The sequence below is a fragment of the Acanthaster planci genome, linkage group LG02 (assembly GCF_054643075.1).
Source record: "Acanthaster planci isolate LZ-2023a linkage group LG02, COTS_SCS, whole genome shotgun sequence".
Taxonomy (NCBI): Eukaryota; Metazoa; Echinodermata; class Asteroidea; order Valvatida; family Acanthasteridae; genus Acanthaster; species Acanthaster planci.
Genome location: NC_141778.1, coordinates 28,697,226 through 28,714,083, shown reverse-complemented (window position 1 = coordinate 28,714,083; position 16,858 = coordinate 28,697,226). Strand labels below are relative to the sequence as shown.

Below are 16,858 nucleotides of genomic sequence, written 5' to 3'. Positions count from 1 at the left end.
TCTCGAGAAACTTTACAAGAAGTGCGTGTGACGCTGCCACGTATAACCGGGAAAGTATGCCGATCTCCGGAGTTTACGTCACACATTCTTATGTTAATGAGGAGATAGGCGGGGCGTGTTGGTCACCCCTCAAACATGTTTTTATTTTTTTATTGATATCAAGGCGGTGCCATCAAAGGTAAAATGAGCAAAAATTTGTTCAGAAAAAAGGACATACAAATATTCCAGTCTGCAAACAAAACATTTCCCTTTTAAGGAAAGTGATTGAAAGCTCCTTTGTGTACTTCTCCAGGTGGTTCTTAGATTGGCAGGTGGTTTTTCTTTAAAATAGTTTGATACAAATTGTTTCTTTTGAGACAGGGCGGCTCCAGTCAGAAATTGTTTGAATAAAAACCAGCAGTCTTTAGGAGGAGCAAACTTTACAAGTTGGCCATGAAAAGAGAATAACCGACGTAATTACACAGGCTTCAACCTTCAACTTCAGAGGGTCAAGGCCACTTGGCCTCGAATACTCCCAAAACCCAAAGGGCACCAAGGCCATTTTTTAAACTTTTACTTATTATGCTTGTTGGTGACTTTAAAAGACTTTCCTTCAATTTCAACATGGTGTTTAACCTTCAACCTGCAATTATTATTTTTTCTGTTCACCGTGACATGCTGAGCAGTGTGCTTGAATTGTAAAAATAAAAATAAATAATACTGTATTAACTTTTAATTTACCGTTTGGTGTTGTGTCTTATTACTTTTCATGATGCCATAAAGGCAATACTGTATGTCGAAAATCAATGTAAATTACAAACAATATAATTCAAGCAAGTCAGTCACTGAGTCACAGACATTTACCCAATAGAAACTCGCTGTCGTGCCTGCGTGAATACCAGTAAAATAGCGAGGAAAAAATAGACTGGGTCATACTCCTGTCCGCAACGCCAAAATAATAGTGACTTGGTCTCAATATGTGCAATGTGCAGAATCCAATCAGAGCAGAATGTGCAATTCTGTCCGTGACTTGTAACCAGTCTATGTATAAAAGTAGTCTGGTGCCACATTTTTAGAGTCACACAAGTCATCTACGTTGATATGGTTGCCATAACATGTTGTCTACGGGGCGATGCAAAACCAGTCTGTGGAAAAGAATTAGTGCTCGGTGCGGCTGGCCAGCTGTTGACAGACATACTACCACTAAATGGTAACTTGAAAGCTGCGTAGGCCTACTGATCATTGAACTTTGAAGGGAGGCCCGTCGGCCAAGTGGCTAAAAGGTACGCGCTATTTTTAAAGGGCATCACAGCAATTCACTGGGGCATCACGGCAGTGGCCACTGGTGGCCGCTATAAAGATCAAAGCCTGACTACAGCATGGACTTTAAGGGGGGTTAGCTCATGTCACCGATTTACAAGGGTACCAGTTTAGTCCAATTACATACTGACTAGTTCCCTGCAATGTTCGAGTACAAAAGCACATGTATAAAGATGGAATTCCTTGGACTGCATATCAACTGAACCTCAAACAAGGCGGCAGTTTCAACTGGTGACACAACAGAAAATCAGTGGTTCTTGTGTAAGGAAAGGAGACTAGCCTCCTTGAATTAAAACAGATGTGATGGCCGTGGCTGTCCAAAGTGTTTGTGGAATGAACCGCGGCTGCCACGGTTGGCTGGCACTCGCTGCCTTTGGTATAAAATCTGAATAACGATAGGTTGCTCTGTTGACTTGCCAAGTAAGCAGAGGTACTTAAAAAGTTGGTTGGTTGCTACGGATCCATCCAGGGTCAACTACGTTCAAACTGTGGTTTGATATTGTGGACAAGCTGTCTTACAGAACTGCCATTACTAAATATGGTATGACAAACAAAGGGTCATCTTTAATTTTATGTTCATTTCTACCATACTTCTACTTTTAAAAAATGGTATGACGTATTGATACAGTACACTTCAGTACCGACAGACAGTGGACTTTACAAGCACATTATGCCTTTTAAATGGGCAAAGAAACATTCTTAAGAACCATCTCAATTTCTTAGGGAGTGTAAAATACAGGCCTCAAATTTCATTTTTTTAAGGGCACTGCCATTTGGCATTGGTGGACTGGCTGAAATAAAGGGCAGTAATGCCAAACGTGAGGGCATTAATGCCATCAGCGTACCAAAGTTATAGGCATTAATGCCATCAGCGTACCAAAGTTATAGGCATTAATGCCATCAGCGTACCAAAGTTATAGGCATTAATGCCATCAGCGTACCAAAGTTATAGGCATTAATGCCATCAGCGCACCAAAGTTATAGGCATTAATGCCATCAGCGTACCAAAGTTATAGGCATTAATGCCATCAGCGCACCAAAGTTATAGGCATTAATGCCATCAGCGTACCAAAGTTATAGGCATTAATGCCATCAGCGCACCAAAGTTATAGGCATTAATGCCATCAGCGCACCAAAGTTATAGGCATTAATGCCATCAGCGTACCAAAGTTATAGGCATTAATGCCATCAGCGCACCAAAGTTATAGGCATTAATGCCATCAGCGCACCAAAGTTATAGGCATTAATGCCATCAGCGCACCAAAGTTATAGGCATTAATGCCATCAGCGCACCAACGTTATAGGCATTAATGCCATCAGCGCACCAACGTTATAGGCATTAATGCCATCAGCGCACCAACGTTATAGGCATTAATGCCATCAGCGCACCAACGTTATAGGCATTAATGCCATCAGCGCACCAACGTTATAGGCATTAATGCCATCAGCGCACCAACGTTATAGGCATTAATGCCATCAGCGCACCAACGTTATAGGCATTAATGCCATCAGCGCACCAAATTTATCGGCATTAATGCCATCAGCGTACCAACGTTATAGGCATTAATGCCATCAGCGCACCAAAGTTATAGGCATTGTTGCCATCAGCGTACCAACGTTATAGGCATTAATGCCATCAGCGCACCAAAGTTATAGGCATTAATGCCATCAGCGCACCAAAGTTATAGGCATTAATGCCATCAGCGTACCAAAGTTATAGGCATTAATGCCATCAGCGTACCAACATTATAGGCATTAATGCCATCAGCGTACCAACTTTATAGGCATTAATGCCATCAGCGTACCAACGTTATAGGCATTAATGCCATCAGCGTACCAAAGTTATAGGCATTAATGCCATCAGCGTACCAACGTTATGGGCATTAATGCCACCCTGATTTTAAAAAATCGCATGAAAATGATTCAGGTCTAAGATAAAGTAGGATACGCATTATACCTGAACATGTCCGTGACAAGTGCTGAACCAGCAGCCAAGTGTTGAAAGGCTTCAGCCTGTTTTGACTGCAGCCGTTCCTTCCTCGGCATTTTGCGTACCACAAAAAACTGGCCAGGCCAGTGATTTTGCACACAACGTACGTGAGAATTAATCAGGGCAGTTCCGATCGACCGTACCGATGTCATGTATGTAAAGTTCGGATCGTGCGCAGCACTAAACTGCAAACACTACATTGCGGTGTTAGTTAAAATACTGCCCCAACCATACAATTGTCCTGTGTGCACAAAAACCGTGAAGCTCTCGATATACCGATAATGCGTACACGTTGATGAGCACTTGTTCTAGACTGAAATTATTGCATGGTACATTAAAATACTTGGCTTGGGCATACGCTGTTATGTTAAGTCGTTGGATAGGCCGATGGGTGTTGCCTGTGCTGTGCTTTGCTTGTGATCGTGCAGTGTGCATGGAGCGGGCCGGGCTGCCGGTGCACGGCAGGCCGTGTACGATATTCCCACATACACACATGGCGCGCATGCCATGCATTTGGATGGTGCAGCGCGGTGTTCCAATCGAATGTGAGCAATCAAGGAACGATGTGTATGCCGCTTTCCATGCCGCTTTCCGTGTACCTCGCTGAACAGGGGCAGTCGATATGCACGTGTAGGTCATTACGGCCAAGAGAAAAAAGGGCACCGCCATCTTGGCGGTGAAACACGATCACTTTTCGGAGGCACCACGGCCAAATGGAAGGGCACTGATGGCCATGGCCGTCATGAAATTCGAGGCCTGAAAACATCAATACAATCATTTCAGGTGCTTAGAGATTGTTCAGTCTCAATAACCCTCTCTGCCCTCACAATCTGACAGTACACATACCAATGGCCACCATATTGTACAGGATGCAAGGTGAAGCAGTGATTTTTGTAATGACTGTACAGACTATAGACTTCTTCAAACTGAGGAATCACAGAGAAACTAACCACACACATTACCTTTGTGGGCACCCCGTCTGCTTCTGCTTCTAGCCTTGAACTCTGGCCCCTCAAACTCAAGGTCGTCAATCACAGCTTCTGGCTGGACAATGACCGTGCCTGTGAAGGTATACCACAAAGGCGCGCTGGCCAATCGTCACAATGCAAACACAATAGAGGAACGTGTATGGGTAAACCCAGTCTGCCACTTGCACAAGCACATGTACCAAACACACTTATGAATGGCTACATGCCTCAGCACCTTCATGTGGGTACAAGCAGAAACAGTACTCAGCTGCACGCTCATGTGAATTGGGTTGGTTTGACCAGGCCAAGCTGACCAAAGTATTGGACATGAACCAAATCCAAACCAAAATCGAGCTCTCCCGTTCCAACTAAACCCGACCCGACAAAAATTAAGGTCAAACTACCCTCCCCCAATAAATCCCTGGCTAGAATAAATCGTCCTACAATTCGTCCCCTTTTTGTGCCTGTGTAGCATGAAGTCTTCCTGATAAATCATGACAAGAACTCAGAACTCACCATGTAATTTACAGTCATAGTTGGAATGTAGAAATGAGCCAGTTTAGCATTCTAACAGCGCAGGCGCAAAGGAAGTCCGTCCAAGGTCATTCGAAAATGCGTGCAAAGTCTGCCGTATCTGCACGGCCCTACACAGACTCTCACATGCTTTGTTCCTGAATAACCTTGCAGTTTTGAAATATTGAAGTGGCTCACTGATACCATGGGAACAAAATCAGGCATATTGGATATAAACGGTACACGGTGACTCTGCAGTAATAATGCACCAAGTAAATGTCTGGACTGTTTTCACTTGAAATCCACCTAACTCAACTAAGATGGTAAAAAAAACAACTCAACCCAAAGTCAGGTCTGGTTCGGGTCAGTTTGAGGTCAGGTTGGTAAAACATTACTGTACCCTCAACTTATCACAGTGAAAAAAAATTAATGGTTCCACAAAAGTTAAGTTGCAATTAGCAAGCTCCTTATTTAAAAAAACTGACGTCTTTCAGAACCAAGCCTATGGATGAATAAGCATGTGCTCACGTAGCTGTTCCCAAATAGTCTTGTACAGAGCATGCACTGTTGGAATATTGAACTGGCTCATTGGTAAAGAACTGATCCAATTTGTGAGATGTCCTCTTAGGCCGCACACGTAAGTCTCAGCCAGAGTTGGAATTCAAATATCAACAGGGAAAGACGCTGCAACAACCAGCTAGTGGCTTATGCACACACATATTGACTGCCATCCATAGCCCAAGTATCGAGCAACAAACTTGGGGGGTCAAGTTGGCATAGCAGTACTCTCCTTGCCTTCCACCTCTGCAACCCGGCTTCAAATCCCTCTCAGGCTGACACATGGATTGGGTTTAAGTCTCTGATTCCATGGATTTATCCCAGAATACTCATCCAGGGTCCCCCCCCTCTAAAAGTCAACCTGTCTTTTCCCCCGGGAGAAGACAAATTACATGTACATGACAGGACCTGCCTGGGTAAATAATACATCATAAATGAAAATAGCCAAAGCATCCAAATTACTTGGCTGTGGCTTGAAATCACACACTGCCATAGACTTGTGCATGACTTCAATCCACAGTGAAGTAAATCTGACATGGACTTACCCTCAGGAAGTTCAGGTTCTTCTTTATCGTTCTTTATCACCTCTGCTGTTGGATTCCCCATATCGTTGCCCATCCCATTGCACTGGACTTTGCTGCTGGTGCCAGGGAGCTCCGTATCAAAGAAGGCAGGGTTCTCTTCCCCTTCCTCCTCCAAGTCCATTGCTGGGCCGTCTTCAATGATGGGCTGCCTCGTAATGTGCAGAGGCACCCTTGCTTTTCTGTATAATGAGCACAAAATGGGAGCCAAAGGGAGATCATAAAATGGACAACAGCAATTATCTTCAATAAAGTGCACCACCAAGACTAAAGAGAGATTTTCCACATCTCATTATGAGGGAAAAAAGCTCAAATCCCTGGACCAACTGTATTCCTTTTTCACTGGAGTGTGACCAGTTTTATTTATTTTTGTAGGTTCAAAGGGTAAGATTTAAGTCAGATTTTTGCGTGCAATTTATGTGTGACTAGCAAGGAGTTTATTTGTGAGGTTTCAAAAGCATTTCTGTTCACATACGATTGCACAAGAAGCAAAATATGGACAATCAACTGCAAAATAACACAAGATATTGCTTTCTTTTATAATCATTGAAAATATCCCACTTAAGTAGTAAAAATACATGTAAATGTGCTGCACTGTCTCAGCAGTTGGGAGACAAATTTTCACAAGCTTACTCAGGTGCGACTAAAACCCACAAATGCATTCTGCTTCTTGAAGGACGTGGGCCAAATCTAACAACTTTTGTCAATCACACATAAAAATCAGTCAAAACTAAATTCACTGGATGTTTAAATGGTCCTCACAAAATGTGATCACCTTGCCGACAATTAGCAATGCTCACCTACCCAAAGTGTGTTGATAATATCGTACTTCTGTTATGGCATTGAGCTTACCTTCTTGATGAACCTGTTGGCATCTGTCAAAAATAAAAGAGAGATATCTTACTGCACTAAAGTAGCTACATTATAGACATGTAAACAGCTACAGAGTACAAGTATCATGGCTATTCAGTTCCAAATTTTGCCTTGTGATCACAACCCACATGTACATGCAATCACGCATCAAAACAATGTCTCAACTTCAAGTTTCATCATTTTTAACATCCAACGATTAGACAGTACAATGCTGCTATAACGCAAACAGCAGGTCATGCCATACAAAATGTTTGGAATATACATGCATAACACTTGGTCAATATTTCAAGCAATTTCAGTCACCAAACCACCCATTCCTAGCTCCAGCCTGTTCAAAAGTATGGCAGCCTGCCTCAAGAATGTTTCTGCATGAGGATTTTGGACCAACACTTCAAACTCAGACACAAAATATCACGTTAAAAATAAATAACACCCAAATGCATGCATTTTGTTCAATGCATACTCATTTCCTTCCATTTCAGCTTTTTGAATCACTGGAGGAAATGAAGTTTTCCAACAGTTTTCCTTAAGTCATTGCTTAAATATCACATACCACATGCAGAACAGTTCAACTGGTTCCCGCTTGCACATTGTAATAACAGATGGGCTGGGAACCATTCTGTAGCACTGGAGCTAAACTGGTACACGTACCGTACATGATGTCTCAAGTTGGCAACTTATATGTCCGCCAATGGTTGATGAAAACATTTAAAACTTCTTATACCCAAAATATTTCACCCAGATTTCTGTGATTAAAAATGCATTGCTGACATTTTTTTTTTCAAGTGTCCGCAATGCACACATCCATGCATGCAATGTACCCGTAAACTGTAAGGACACTGCCATGTTGGCTCGTTTCTTCCTGCAGATGATTGTCCTTAGCTTGAACTTATTACCATCAGCCAAGACGCGTTTCTTTTATTTATTCAAAGCAAATATTCAGTGATCGGCACTAGTGCACAGAATTTAATGGAGAGCCAAGGGGGACGTTTAGTGCACCGAACTGTTAAATGGAGGTTCTACATGGCAGCCATCTTGCAGGTAACTGCTTTTGTTATGGAGGGATAGCACAGAAGATTTACTCATGTGTATCCCTGTGGAACAAAAGCTCGTAACAGAAAAATGGCTGCTGTACATAACCTCTATAGCAGTGCTTGGTATGTTGGTGTTGTACTAGTATCACTGACTGAATGTCAAAGCTTTTTTCTTCCCTTGTGTTTTAACACAGAAAATCAAGCTACGAGTCTGATGAGAGTGCATCATCAATGGGGAGATGGGTCATATACTCTCTGCTATTACTGGCAAAGGATGGCAAAGACTCGCTTTCAATTTGGCACTACATGTACATGTATATTTAAAACACTGGAGAATTCAAGTGTGGTCAGATACCTTTTTAAGTTAGAAATCCGGTGGCCTCACAAATGGGTAAACTGGACCTTTTACTATCTGAAAACCTGGGCCCTGAATACCTCTGAAAGTTGGACCTTTATTTTACTGCTGAAAAGACGTACCTTTCTGATGGATTCACTGCCAGTGGCTACACTCATGGTCTTGATGGACGCACAAAAAAAGCAACCCACTATCTGGCCAGTGACAGCGGATCCAATGTGATGACCGAATGTGTCAACCGAATCTACACGTATCAAGAGATCATAGTAATCAGCGGTTCTTGCAACAGAGACACTGTTTGTTACACCATCAGCGTGAGTGAGACTTAATGTAGAACATCCATACACCACAGGATAATGGCCAAGTGGCATATGGGACAAAGAGTCACTTCATTGTATGAGATAACCAACACATAAGTGAAATACACATAACCACTTCATCTTACAGCAAACTTGATGCAGATGCAACCCGGTTAAAACACTGCTGACTGCACTTCTGAATCACTTCATATGGGGAATATAGTACATAAACAGTGCAACGTGAAGCAGGGGTTCAGCTAAAAGGCGTACTTGTGGTTTCAATGCAGCATACATTGTACAACAGACATTCTTTTCATGACAGACTTAAGACAAAAGCACTTTCTTCTTATAGGGAGCTAAATAGAGAATTTTTAATGGCACATGTGACATTTTGACTTAATGTGCATTTTATTTCAGCAGTACATAACACTTGTTATATACTTTAATTAGTGGTGACACAGGACCAAGTAATTGGATTATAACAAATATATGAATATTTATACATTCATTAATTATTCATATACATATAATTAATATAATAAATATTAAAGCAAGGTGATTAATATTAATGAGCTATTTGCATATACTCCAGACACCCACAATGCATTGCACAAAATGGCTGTGTCTTTTTTTTTTCATTTCAGATTTCAGAACCCAAAATCAAGTTTATATTAACCTTCCTACAACTAAAGACTCTATGGGGAAATTTGATCAGTAATAGAGATCTCATAATGCGGAAGGCTGTGCACTTATGTTAATCACTGAACTCAAAGGGTGCGTACTAGTATACAAATCACATTACAAGTCTGAAAAAAAACCCATCTATATCCTTTGACTTTCATTATGCTTGAGTACATCAGCACAATTTTTACCCTCTTGGTTCATGCTTGAATTTATTAAAGTACAACCAGGGCAGGTTAGTGCAGTGCACCACATAAAATTACTGCAAAATCAAGTACATGTAAGATCTTCATATGAGTATCAGTATACACGTGCCAAACACACGTAAGAATAATATACATGTATGTCTAATATGATAGATGTGCACAGGACACCTGTTTTTGTACAATGAAGAAAACATGTCTATAACTCGGCCTTTTCTTCAAATGGAGATGTACTTTTGGCTGATCACACATGTGTATTTCTTGAAATTCAGTGGGATACAATTAGGGATGCACAGAACATTTAAAAAAAACTTGTAGTGGTTTTGAAACCGCCACTCAATTAACATCAAGGTCAGGGGTATGGTGATGGTAGAATGGGTCATGGCTTCAAAGGTAGCTGAGCATGCAAACACAGTGGTTTATTGATTCCCAACTCATTCATAATAACTGTTGGCATACATGTATCTCCCAAGGCATTTTTTTAACCTTTCCGAATCCTCTGAAATCCTGTGTACAGGAAATCAATGGCACATTCTCAGTACATGTACTTCAAGGTTCTACAGGAATCATTAATCAAGCCCCTAATTATCAGGGGTCTAGATTCCTCAATCTTGCAATATCCTTTAAAATCCCTCATGGCAGATTTTGCAACGGATACATGTGCATGTAGGCTAATCTGACGACTGGACTTCAAATACCATTATTACAGTGGCACCACACTCACATGAGTGTTGTGCCAATGTAGTAATGGCATCAAAGATTAGTCTTCAAAAACAACTGTGAATGTGAAAAGCAATTTATCAAAGTTGAGTTCACAACCAATTTCCCATTTTTCATTAGTCTCATACAAAAATTGTGTGCTTCCAAAACTTCAAAAATATCTCAATGCTCCAGGTTCTCTTGCCTATTCAAATGCAAGGCAGGCCAGCACTACATGTACATCCTGACACAATATGAAAAGGATAAACATCTAAGAAAACATGAATACACATTGACCAACTTGTGAAATGTTTCAACTTCAAATTGCTCCAACAACCAAAGAGGGCCATTACCAATTAGGCGCGACTGCCAATGTCAATACCAGGTTCCATTTTTCAGGCCAGGTACAATTTTTTTTTAAATTATTAAAATCTACATAAACAAGAAAGAAAATATTACTGTGATGTTTATGGTACACTTGCACAACAAACTGTGAATTATACATGTACATGGGAATACATCTCCACCATTCATGTAGCTGAAAGGAACCCTGCTAATGACACAAGGTGCCATGATAGCACGCATGGTTGTGCTGTCAAATCACCCTCTCTCACGGATGGTTCTGCTATTTTGTTTTGGGGAAAAATATACCATGATGGTATTATTGCAGGGTGTGGTTAGTTATTGATTTACATTTCTTCACTTTGAAGGGTACAGGTATCAAATCATTACAGAAATGGGTGTACAACCAGGTCCACAAGTACCTAGATTAGAAAATGGATTGAGAGCAAATGTATGATGAGAGTGTTTGCACAGGCACATGAATATCTCCTGATAATACGGCGATTCACAACAGCACGCCTCCAAGAGTTTGCAACGCGGTTGGCCAATTACAACGAGCCTTTCCAAACGGACATTGGGTAGACAGATTTTGCGCATCATGATTGGCCACTGCACACAATCTAATTTTTTTTTTCCACTAAATCCTCTAGGACACGGTTCCTGTACGGTTCCCCTTAGAGAACATTGCTTCAAAACAATGTAATAGCACTAAATATCAAAGCAACTGTTGATAACTATGGGACAGTCTTTTTTACCAGCTCAGGGATGTACTGGCCATCTTTTACCTAAGGGGGCCTATGTCCCTGAGCAGTTAGAAATGACATTGCCCCTGCTGCAACAATCAAACAACTACTCCGAACACGCAACAACAAAATTTTCGGCCACCAGTTACGTTGCTGTTACATGAATATGTACAGATAGGGTAACTTTCGTCAAGCACTTTTCTTGAATCTAGACAACAGTCATTTGATGAACGCATTTCAGTGCACAGAGTCTTTTGAATTTTTATGCACTTATCGTGATTCGACAACCAGAATTAGAAGCCATTACTGCAGTGGCACAATGCTCGTGGGCAGGTGACACAACGCTTATGGACAGGTGGTACGAACGTCACATGCCTTCTCAATCAATACGGTTTCAGAATGTGCACAGCAAGTCATGGCGTAACTTAAGCAATCATTTTAGGTGGTGTAAATTGTGCTGAACAAAGTAAAAATGATGATTTGACTGACTTTGTTTTAACTTTGTTTTAAAAGGTTACGAAAAACCTGTTTGGCTGTAAGAGAACTTCAAGATTTTCTACCTTGTTACAATGAAGAAAAGACAAAAAGTGTTTCAAAATCCCAGGCGGTCATTCAAAAATGTTATGACTGCTGTAACATGTTGTAACATTATGAACGAACAGCTGTCATTGAAGCCATGATTGCAACTGTTGATGCACGCGAAATGTGCCATGTGTTTACACCGTTTCGTCAGGAGAAGATAAGAGTGGGGAGTAAAAGCTCCAATTTTTTTTCAAGAAATAGTCACACGGTCTTGAACCCATAGGTCATACGAGTTCAACAGATATCAGTTCTGATGGCTTTTTGAGGGAAAATTTGATTGAGAAGTGGATTTTCTAAAACGAAAATGTGCCTCGATTTGACATAACAGGGCTGCATTCAAAATTCCATAGCGTTCACACGGACACTCAGATTCGGAGTTCTGCGAGTACAGAACTGAACGATGTCCATCCACCAAGCTTTGTGGGAGCACACAGCAGACGACAGACCCCATAGTTCTTGTACGGCCTGTTTGTTTCACATGAATCTGGATTTCAATTAGTGATCCTAACACTGGTTTAGCACCATCAATTAGGCGGGTTTTGGTGTCCGTAAACCAACAACTGATCACTGATTGTGATCCAGTATTGAAGTCATTTTAGAGAATGAAGCACTCACTTGAATTACATACAACTCACTCGGGGCAGACTAAATGGGCCTTGTGTTGTCCTGCAACACAAAGTGAATGGGGAAGGTGGAAGAATTTTCTGAGTCCAATGTGGGTCCTAGGGAGCGGCTACAAAGTGGGCCTTCTGGAAGCGTGACTCCGTAGCCGCGGATACAGTCGTGGGCAAGGTGAGTGGCAGGGTGTTCTGCAGCTGTGCCTCCAGATCCTTGTGAGAACAAACAGGGCCATGGTTCGGGGGTAACACTGGACTAGGCATGGGTTTGGTACTACCATGACTACTGTTTTTATGGATAGGTCACATACATGTACGTGTTCAACACACACACACTGACCAAAAATTACAATACCCCTACAACTACAAGAACGGGATTGTATACTTGGGGACCCGCAGTTTTTGACATTTTAATCTTGCAAAACTGGTAATTCCCCTCCAAAAAAGGCAACACTCTCTTTATTGTGCTGACCCTATTCTTAGGAAATTTCATATTGTAAATTGTGAGAAAATGTAACTTTCTTACTGATAAACTAACCATGCAAATTTGAATCCACCGTGAGTCACATGTTATAACACTCACACTCCCTCAAAATTTCCCTCAAAACCCTGCCCTTTTTGGCAATATTAACCCCACAGTTATTGAGCATGATGTCACAGTCAACTCCCAAGGTGAATTCACAACTTAAAATGTAGCTCTCCCTTCAATTATAGGAACAGGGTCCCCAAATATACAATCTCCACAAGAACTACCCGGAGAGGACAGAACAGGAGCCCATGAAACATGAAATTCAACAGAAGGCATACATGTACATGTACATTAATATGCACGTGCATATGCCGCACGTACAGTACACTGTACATGTACAGTACATACATGTACATGTATACTGTACATGTACATGTGTACATGTACATGCTTGTCATAATGCTTTTTCAGTTTCCTGCTTATATTTGACCAAAGAGTCCGTTAAATTCGGACTAGATAGGCTCACCTGGGCTTAAGTGTTTACTTTCACTGATGTCAGCATCTTGCACACAGAATACTATCGAATTCAATGGCAAATCAACTTAAAATCAGGATTGTGCGGGAACACAAAAAGATGCCGGGAAATCTTTTCCATTTTCACCGCCTTGTGTGTTTCGAGTGACTGCGCAGACGGCGTGCGCAGGAAATTAATATACATGTTCCTGACTCCGCCCACATGCGCTTCTTAAGGTCAATGCAATGCACTTGCGTCAATTGCTTGCAGAGTTCCTTTTTCACATGTACAGTGTACATGTACATGTACAGTACAATGTACAGTACATGTACACTGTACAGCGGGCAAATCCTGGTTTCAAATTAAAAAACCTCAGTACCTCGAATTATTGTACAATAAACGCAAATGTGAAAATTTGCAGGTGGTAAAGTCAGCGTGTCTTTCACTGGCATTTACCCCCCACCCCAATTCAACTTCAAGCGTTCTGGCATCCGGCCTGTCTCAACTTGTCTTACTTCAATCAGTGGTCTCCGGAAATTTTGTTGAGAAATTCTTCCGAAAATGCACTTCAATAGAGAACAATTTGATGCCATCTTGTAGCAATGTACCCTCCCCCCCCAAAAAAAGGAAAAACATAAACAAGGCTTGTAAACTACATGTAGTTTGAGACCGTGAAATCGTCGAAAAATATAAATGATTCGTTATTGAAGCTAATACGAAAAAAAAAACTTAAACGCACAACCAGTAAGATCAAAATCTTTTTATTAGTTGGATTATGAAACCGCCGACCCCGAATAATGCAAATTGAGAAAAAAGAATAAAGTTTTTAAAAATGACATTATATTAGTCCAGACAGTGTTTTGAAAAACAATTATATCTCCTCCAACTCTAGATACATTTAAGTTAGTTTGGGTGGAAATGGAATTTTTGAGCCTTTTATCTGTCCTCCGACCCTGCAAAATGTCACCGTGTGCTCTTAATGCAATAAATCAAAAATGCTGGCCAATGAACGTTAAATTCGCTCGGCGTGAACAGTGCAAACATGTGCGTATAAAAGCTAAATTAAACGAGAGGAATGTCATTTGCGAATGCATATAATTGGGAATTTGATCCATCTTATTTTATTATGTTATACAAATACGCACATCAATTCGAAATGTCTCCCAGTTCCCCCTTGCCTGCCCCTGAATTGGCCACTGAAAAAATACATGTACGTACATGAACATGTGCATTTACACCTTTTATGTGACACGTAAACGTTGTGATACCGCTGTTTTAGCCACTGAAGAATAAAACACAACTGTGTTGTTTTATGTCGTAAATATATGGAAGGGATAGCCTACTTTGTCACTTGGTAACTGGCATATTGGAGGAGGGGGGAGGATGTTGGTTATTTATTTTTATACGCACGGTCGAAAATGCATAGGCGAAGTGGGCCTGTAACCCCATTGTAACCTGAAGGCTTTGCCTACCGCAAGTCAATAGTTTTGTCAGTTTCCGTCAAGTGAAGTTAAAATTCTGAACTTGGAGAACACTGATTATCTGTAAAAGTTTATTTGGGAACAGCCGAGTTCAGGAAATTTTATTTGATGACAATTTGTGATATTCATATCTGCAGGATAATCACAGTTGGGGACAACCAGCTCAAAATAAGCGATGTGCAGTGGTTGATAGGACAGTGGGTAAAGTTGCAAGCGTACGTCTATTCCTTCCACCATTATGCATGTAAAAGTCATTAACGCGAGAAACAGTGCGTAACTTAACACGCACGCGTACTCCATTCGTTTGCACTATCACTGCATTTGATTAGTTTGGACAAGTTCGTAAGTGTACGTCCCTTCAGTTTAAACCACGCCCACTGCACATGTACTGCACATATAGAGCTACACGCATTGATCATGGAACCGGAAGTTAACACAAAACTTCAGTGATTGTCCAATGGGAGCCTGCAAATCGTGGCCCGTTCGCCTTTGTGACGAAGTCACTTACGAACCGGATCCGGTTCGTAAGTGACTTCGTTACAAAGGAAGACGCGCTAGATTGGTTCCACGTAAACGGCAATCGATGCATGTAACTCTATAGAGTACCGCAGTGAATATGTCACGCGCACAATTAGCGCGAGAACCAGCGCGTGAACCAACACGCGCGCGTACTCCATTCGTTTGCACTGCCAGATTAGCCGATGTATGTCCGTGACTTGCCAGTACGCCGTCCAAGATGTCTGATGTGATAGGCTCCTTTTTGGATGAGGGTGCAGCTTTCAGTCTTTTGAAGCCCTGAAGTGTGGTCTTTGCCATGACACTGTCTGAGGGAGATGGAAAGTTGGCTAAAGAGTGGACCCATTTGACAGTTGCAGTAGTGGAGTCAGCCACAGATTTCAGGCCTGTGACAGCATAGAGCTACAACCCAGCTCTATGGTTACAGCAAGGTGTGCAATGTATCAGGAGAAATGAAGTGGACTAATGTGAAATACAGTCACGTTGGACCTGGATGATGCCCACACTTCCCAGCGTCTTCATGAAGCTGGATATTTCTGGGTGGTCGATGGGGCTTTTGCTGACAAAGTGAGTAGTGACGGGAGGCTGACGGACGCCAAGGACCTCAGAGACGGATCATTGAGGGAAGCAGCCAGGTTACTCCAAATTTCTGAAGGGAAACAAGCAACAACCAACAGACGATTTACGACAAAAGCACCAAAGGCGTCTATTTAAATTTAATAAAACAAGTTTGGCTAATTGTCCAAAAAAAATGGAATAAGTTTGTTACAACTCTCCAAATAACACTTCAAACAACAAAGGAAAACATTGAGCTGACTGGTTCAGTGTCAAGCACCGACGGCGGCCACGAAAACCCCCCTGTGGGGGAAACGTGGGTGCCTCCAGGGTGCCCCGGGCCGACGAGGGTGCACTCCACGGTACTGAATCGGTTTGGTAAATTAAGTTTGGGGAAATGGGGTGGGAAAATCGTGGAATGGCGAGGTTCGACTGCTTGACCGAGAATGGGCTGAAAGCCACCGCGTGGCTATGTATGCATTGGATGATTACGTAATAAAGAGTGTGAATTATTCTAGAGTGTACAATACACCTGCCGTGCGAAAACGAAAAGAAATTCTATGTCGCCCAGCTACGGAAGCGTATTACCGCCACGATGATTAAAAAAAATGCTCGCCCCTATTGTGTACAACTCGGAAGTGCACGCCGCATCCAAGTGTGTATAGGGAACGGGCGTAATCATAATGTCGTCTCTATGTCTTAAGTTTGGAGGAGTGGAGTCAGGCCGCCACCATCAATTATGTTTTTTCTGGACTGTTTTCCAAGGTTAAGTGAAGTTTTTCTATGGCTGAGAAAATAGGGGAAACCGGTCTGTGCAAGCAAAGTTTAAGGAATAATCGGTCGATTTTATCCCTTTGTTAACATTTTTTCGGGATAATTCCAAAAAGATTGCTGCCATGAATTAGATTTGTTTTCAGCAAGGAAAGGATGAGATTTGTTATCAGCATCAACAGGGCCACTTCCCACTCTTTTCTTACTGTTTGATT

General features: G+C 41.7%; 1 protein-coding gene across 2 annotated transcripts in view; it reads right to left on the bottom strand.

Annotated features, from left to right (window-relative positions):
* The window catches only part of atrx (ATRX chromatin remodeler), a 47,723-nt gene extending 34,237 nt beyond the window's left edge, over positions 1–13,486 (bottom strand). For both annotated transcript variants that reach the window (XM_022231026.2, XM_022231027.2), the window contains exons 1-5: positions 13,333–13,486; positions 8,294–8,415; positions 6,762–6,784; positions 5,874–6,091; positions 4,252–4,350 (exon numbers count right to left, since the gene is read on the bottom strand). In XM_022231026.2, coding sequence (XP_022086718.2) covers positions 4,252–4,350; positions 5,874–6,091; positions 6,762–6,784; positions 8,294–8,329 — 376 coding nt within the window. In that variant the 5' untranslated portion in view covers positions 8,330–8,415; positions 13,333–13,486. The remainder of the gene's footprint in view (positions 1–4,251; positions 4,351–5,873; positions 6,092–6,761; positions 6,785–8,293; positions 8,416–13,332) is intronic.
* Between the last annotated feature and the right edge of the window lie 3,372 nt (positions 13,487–16,858).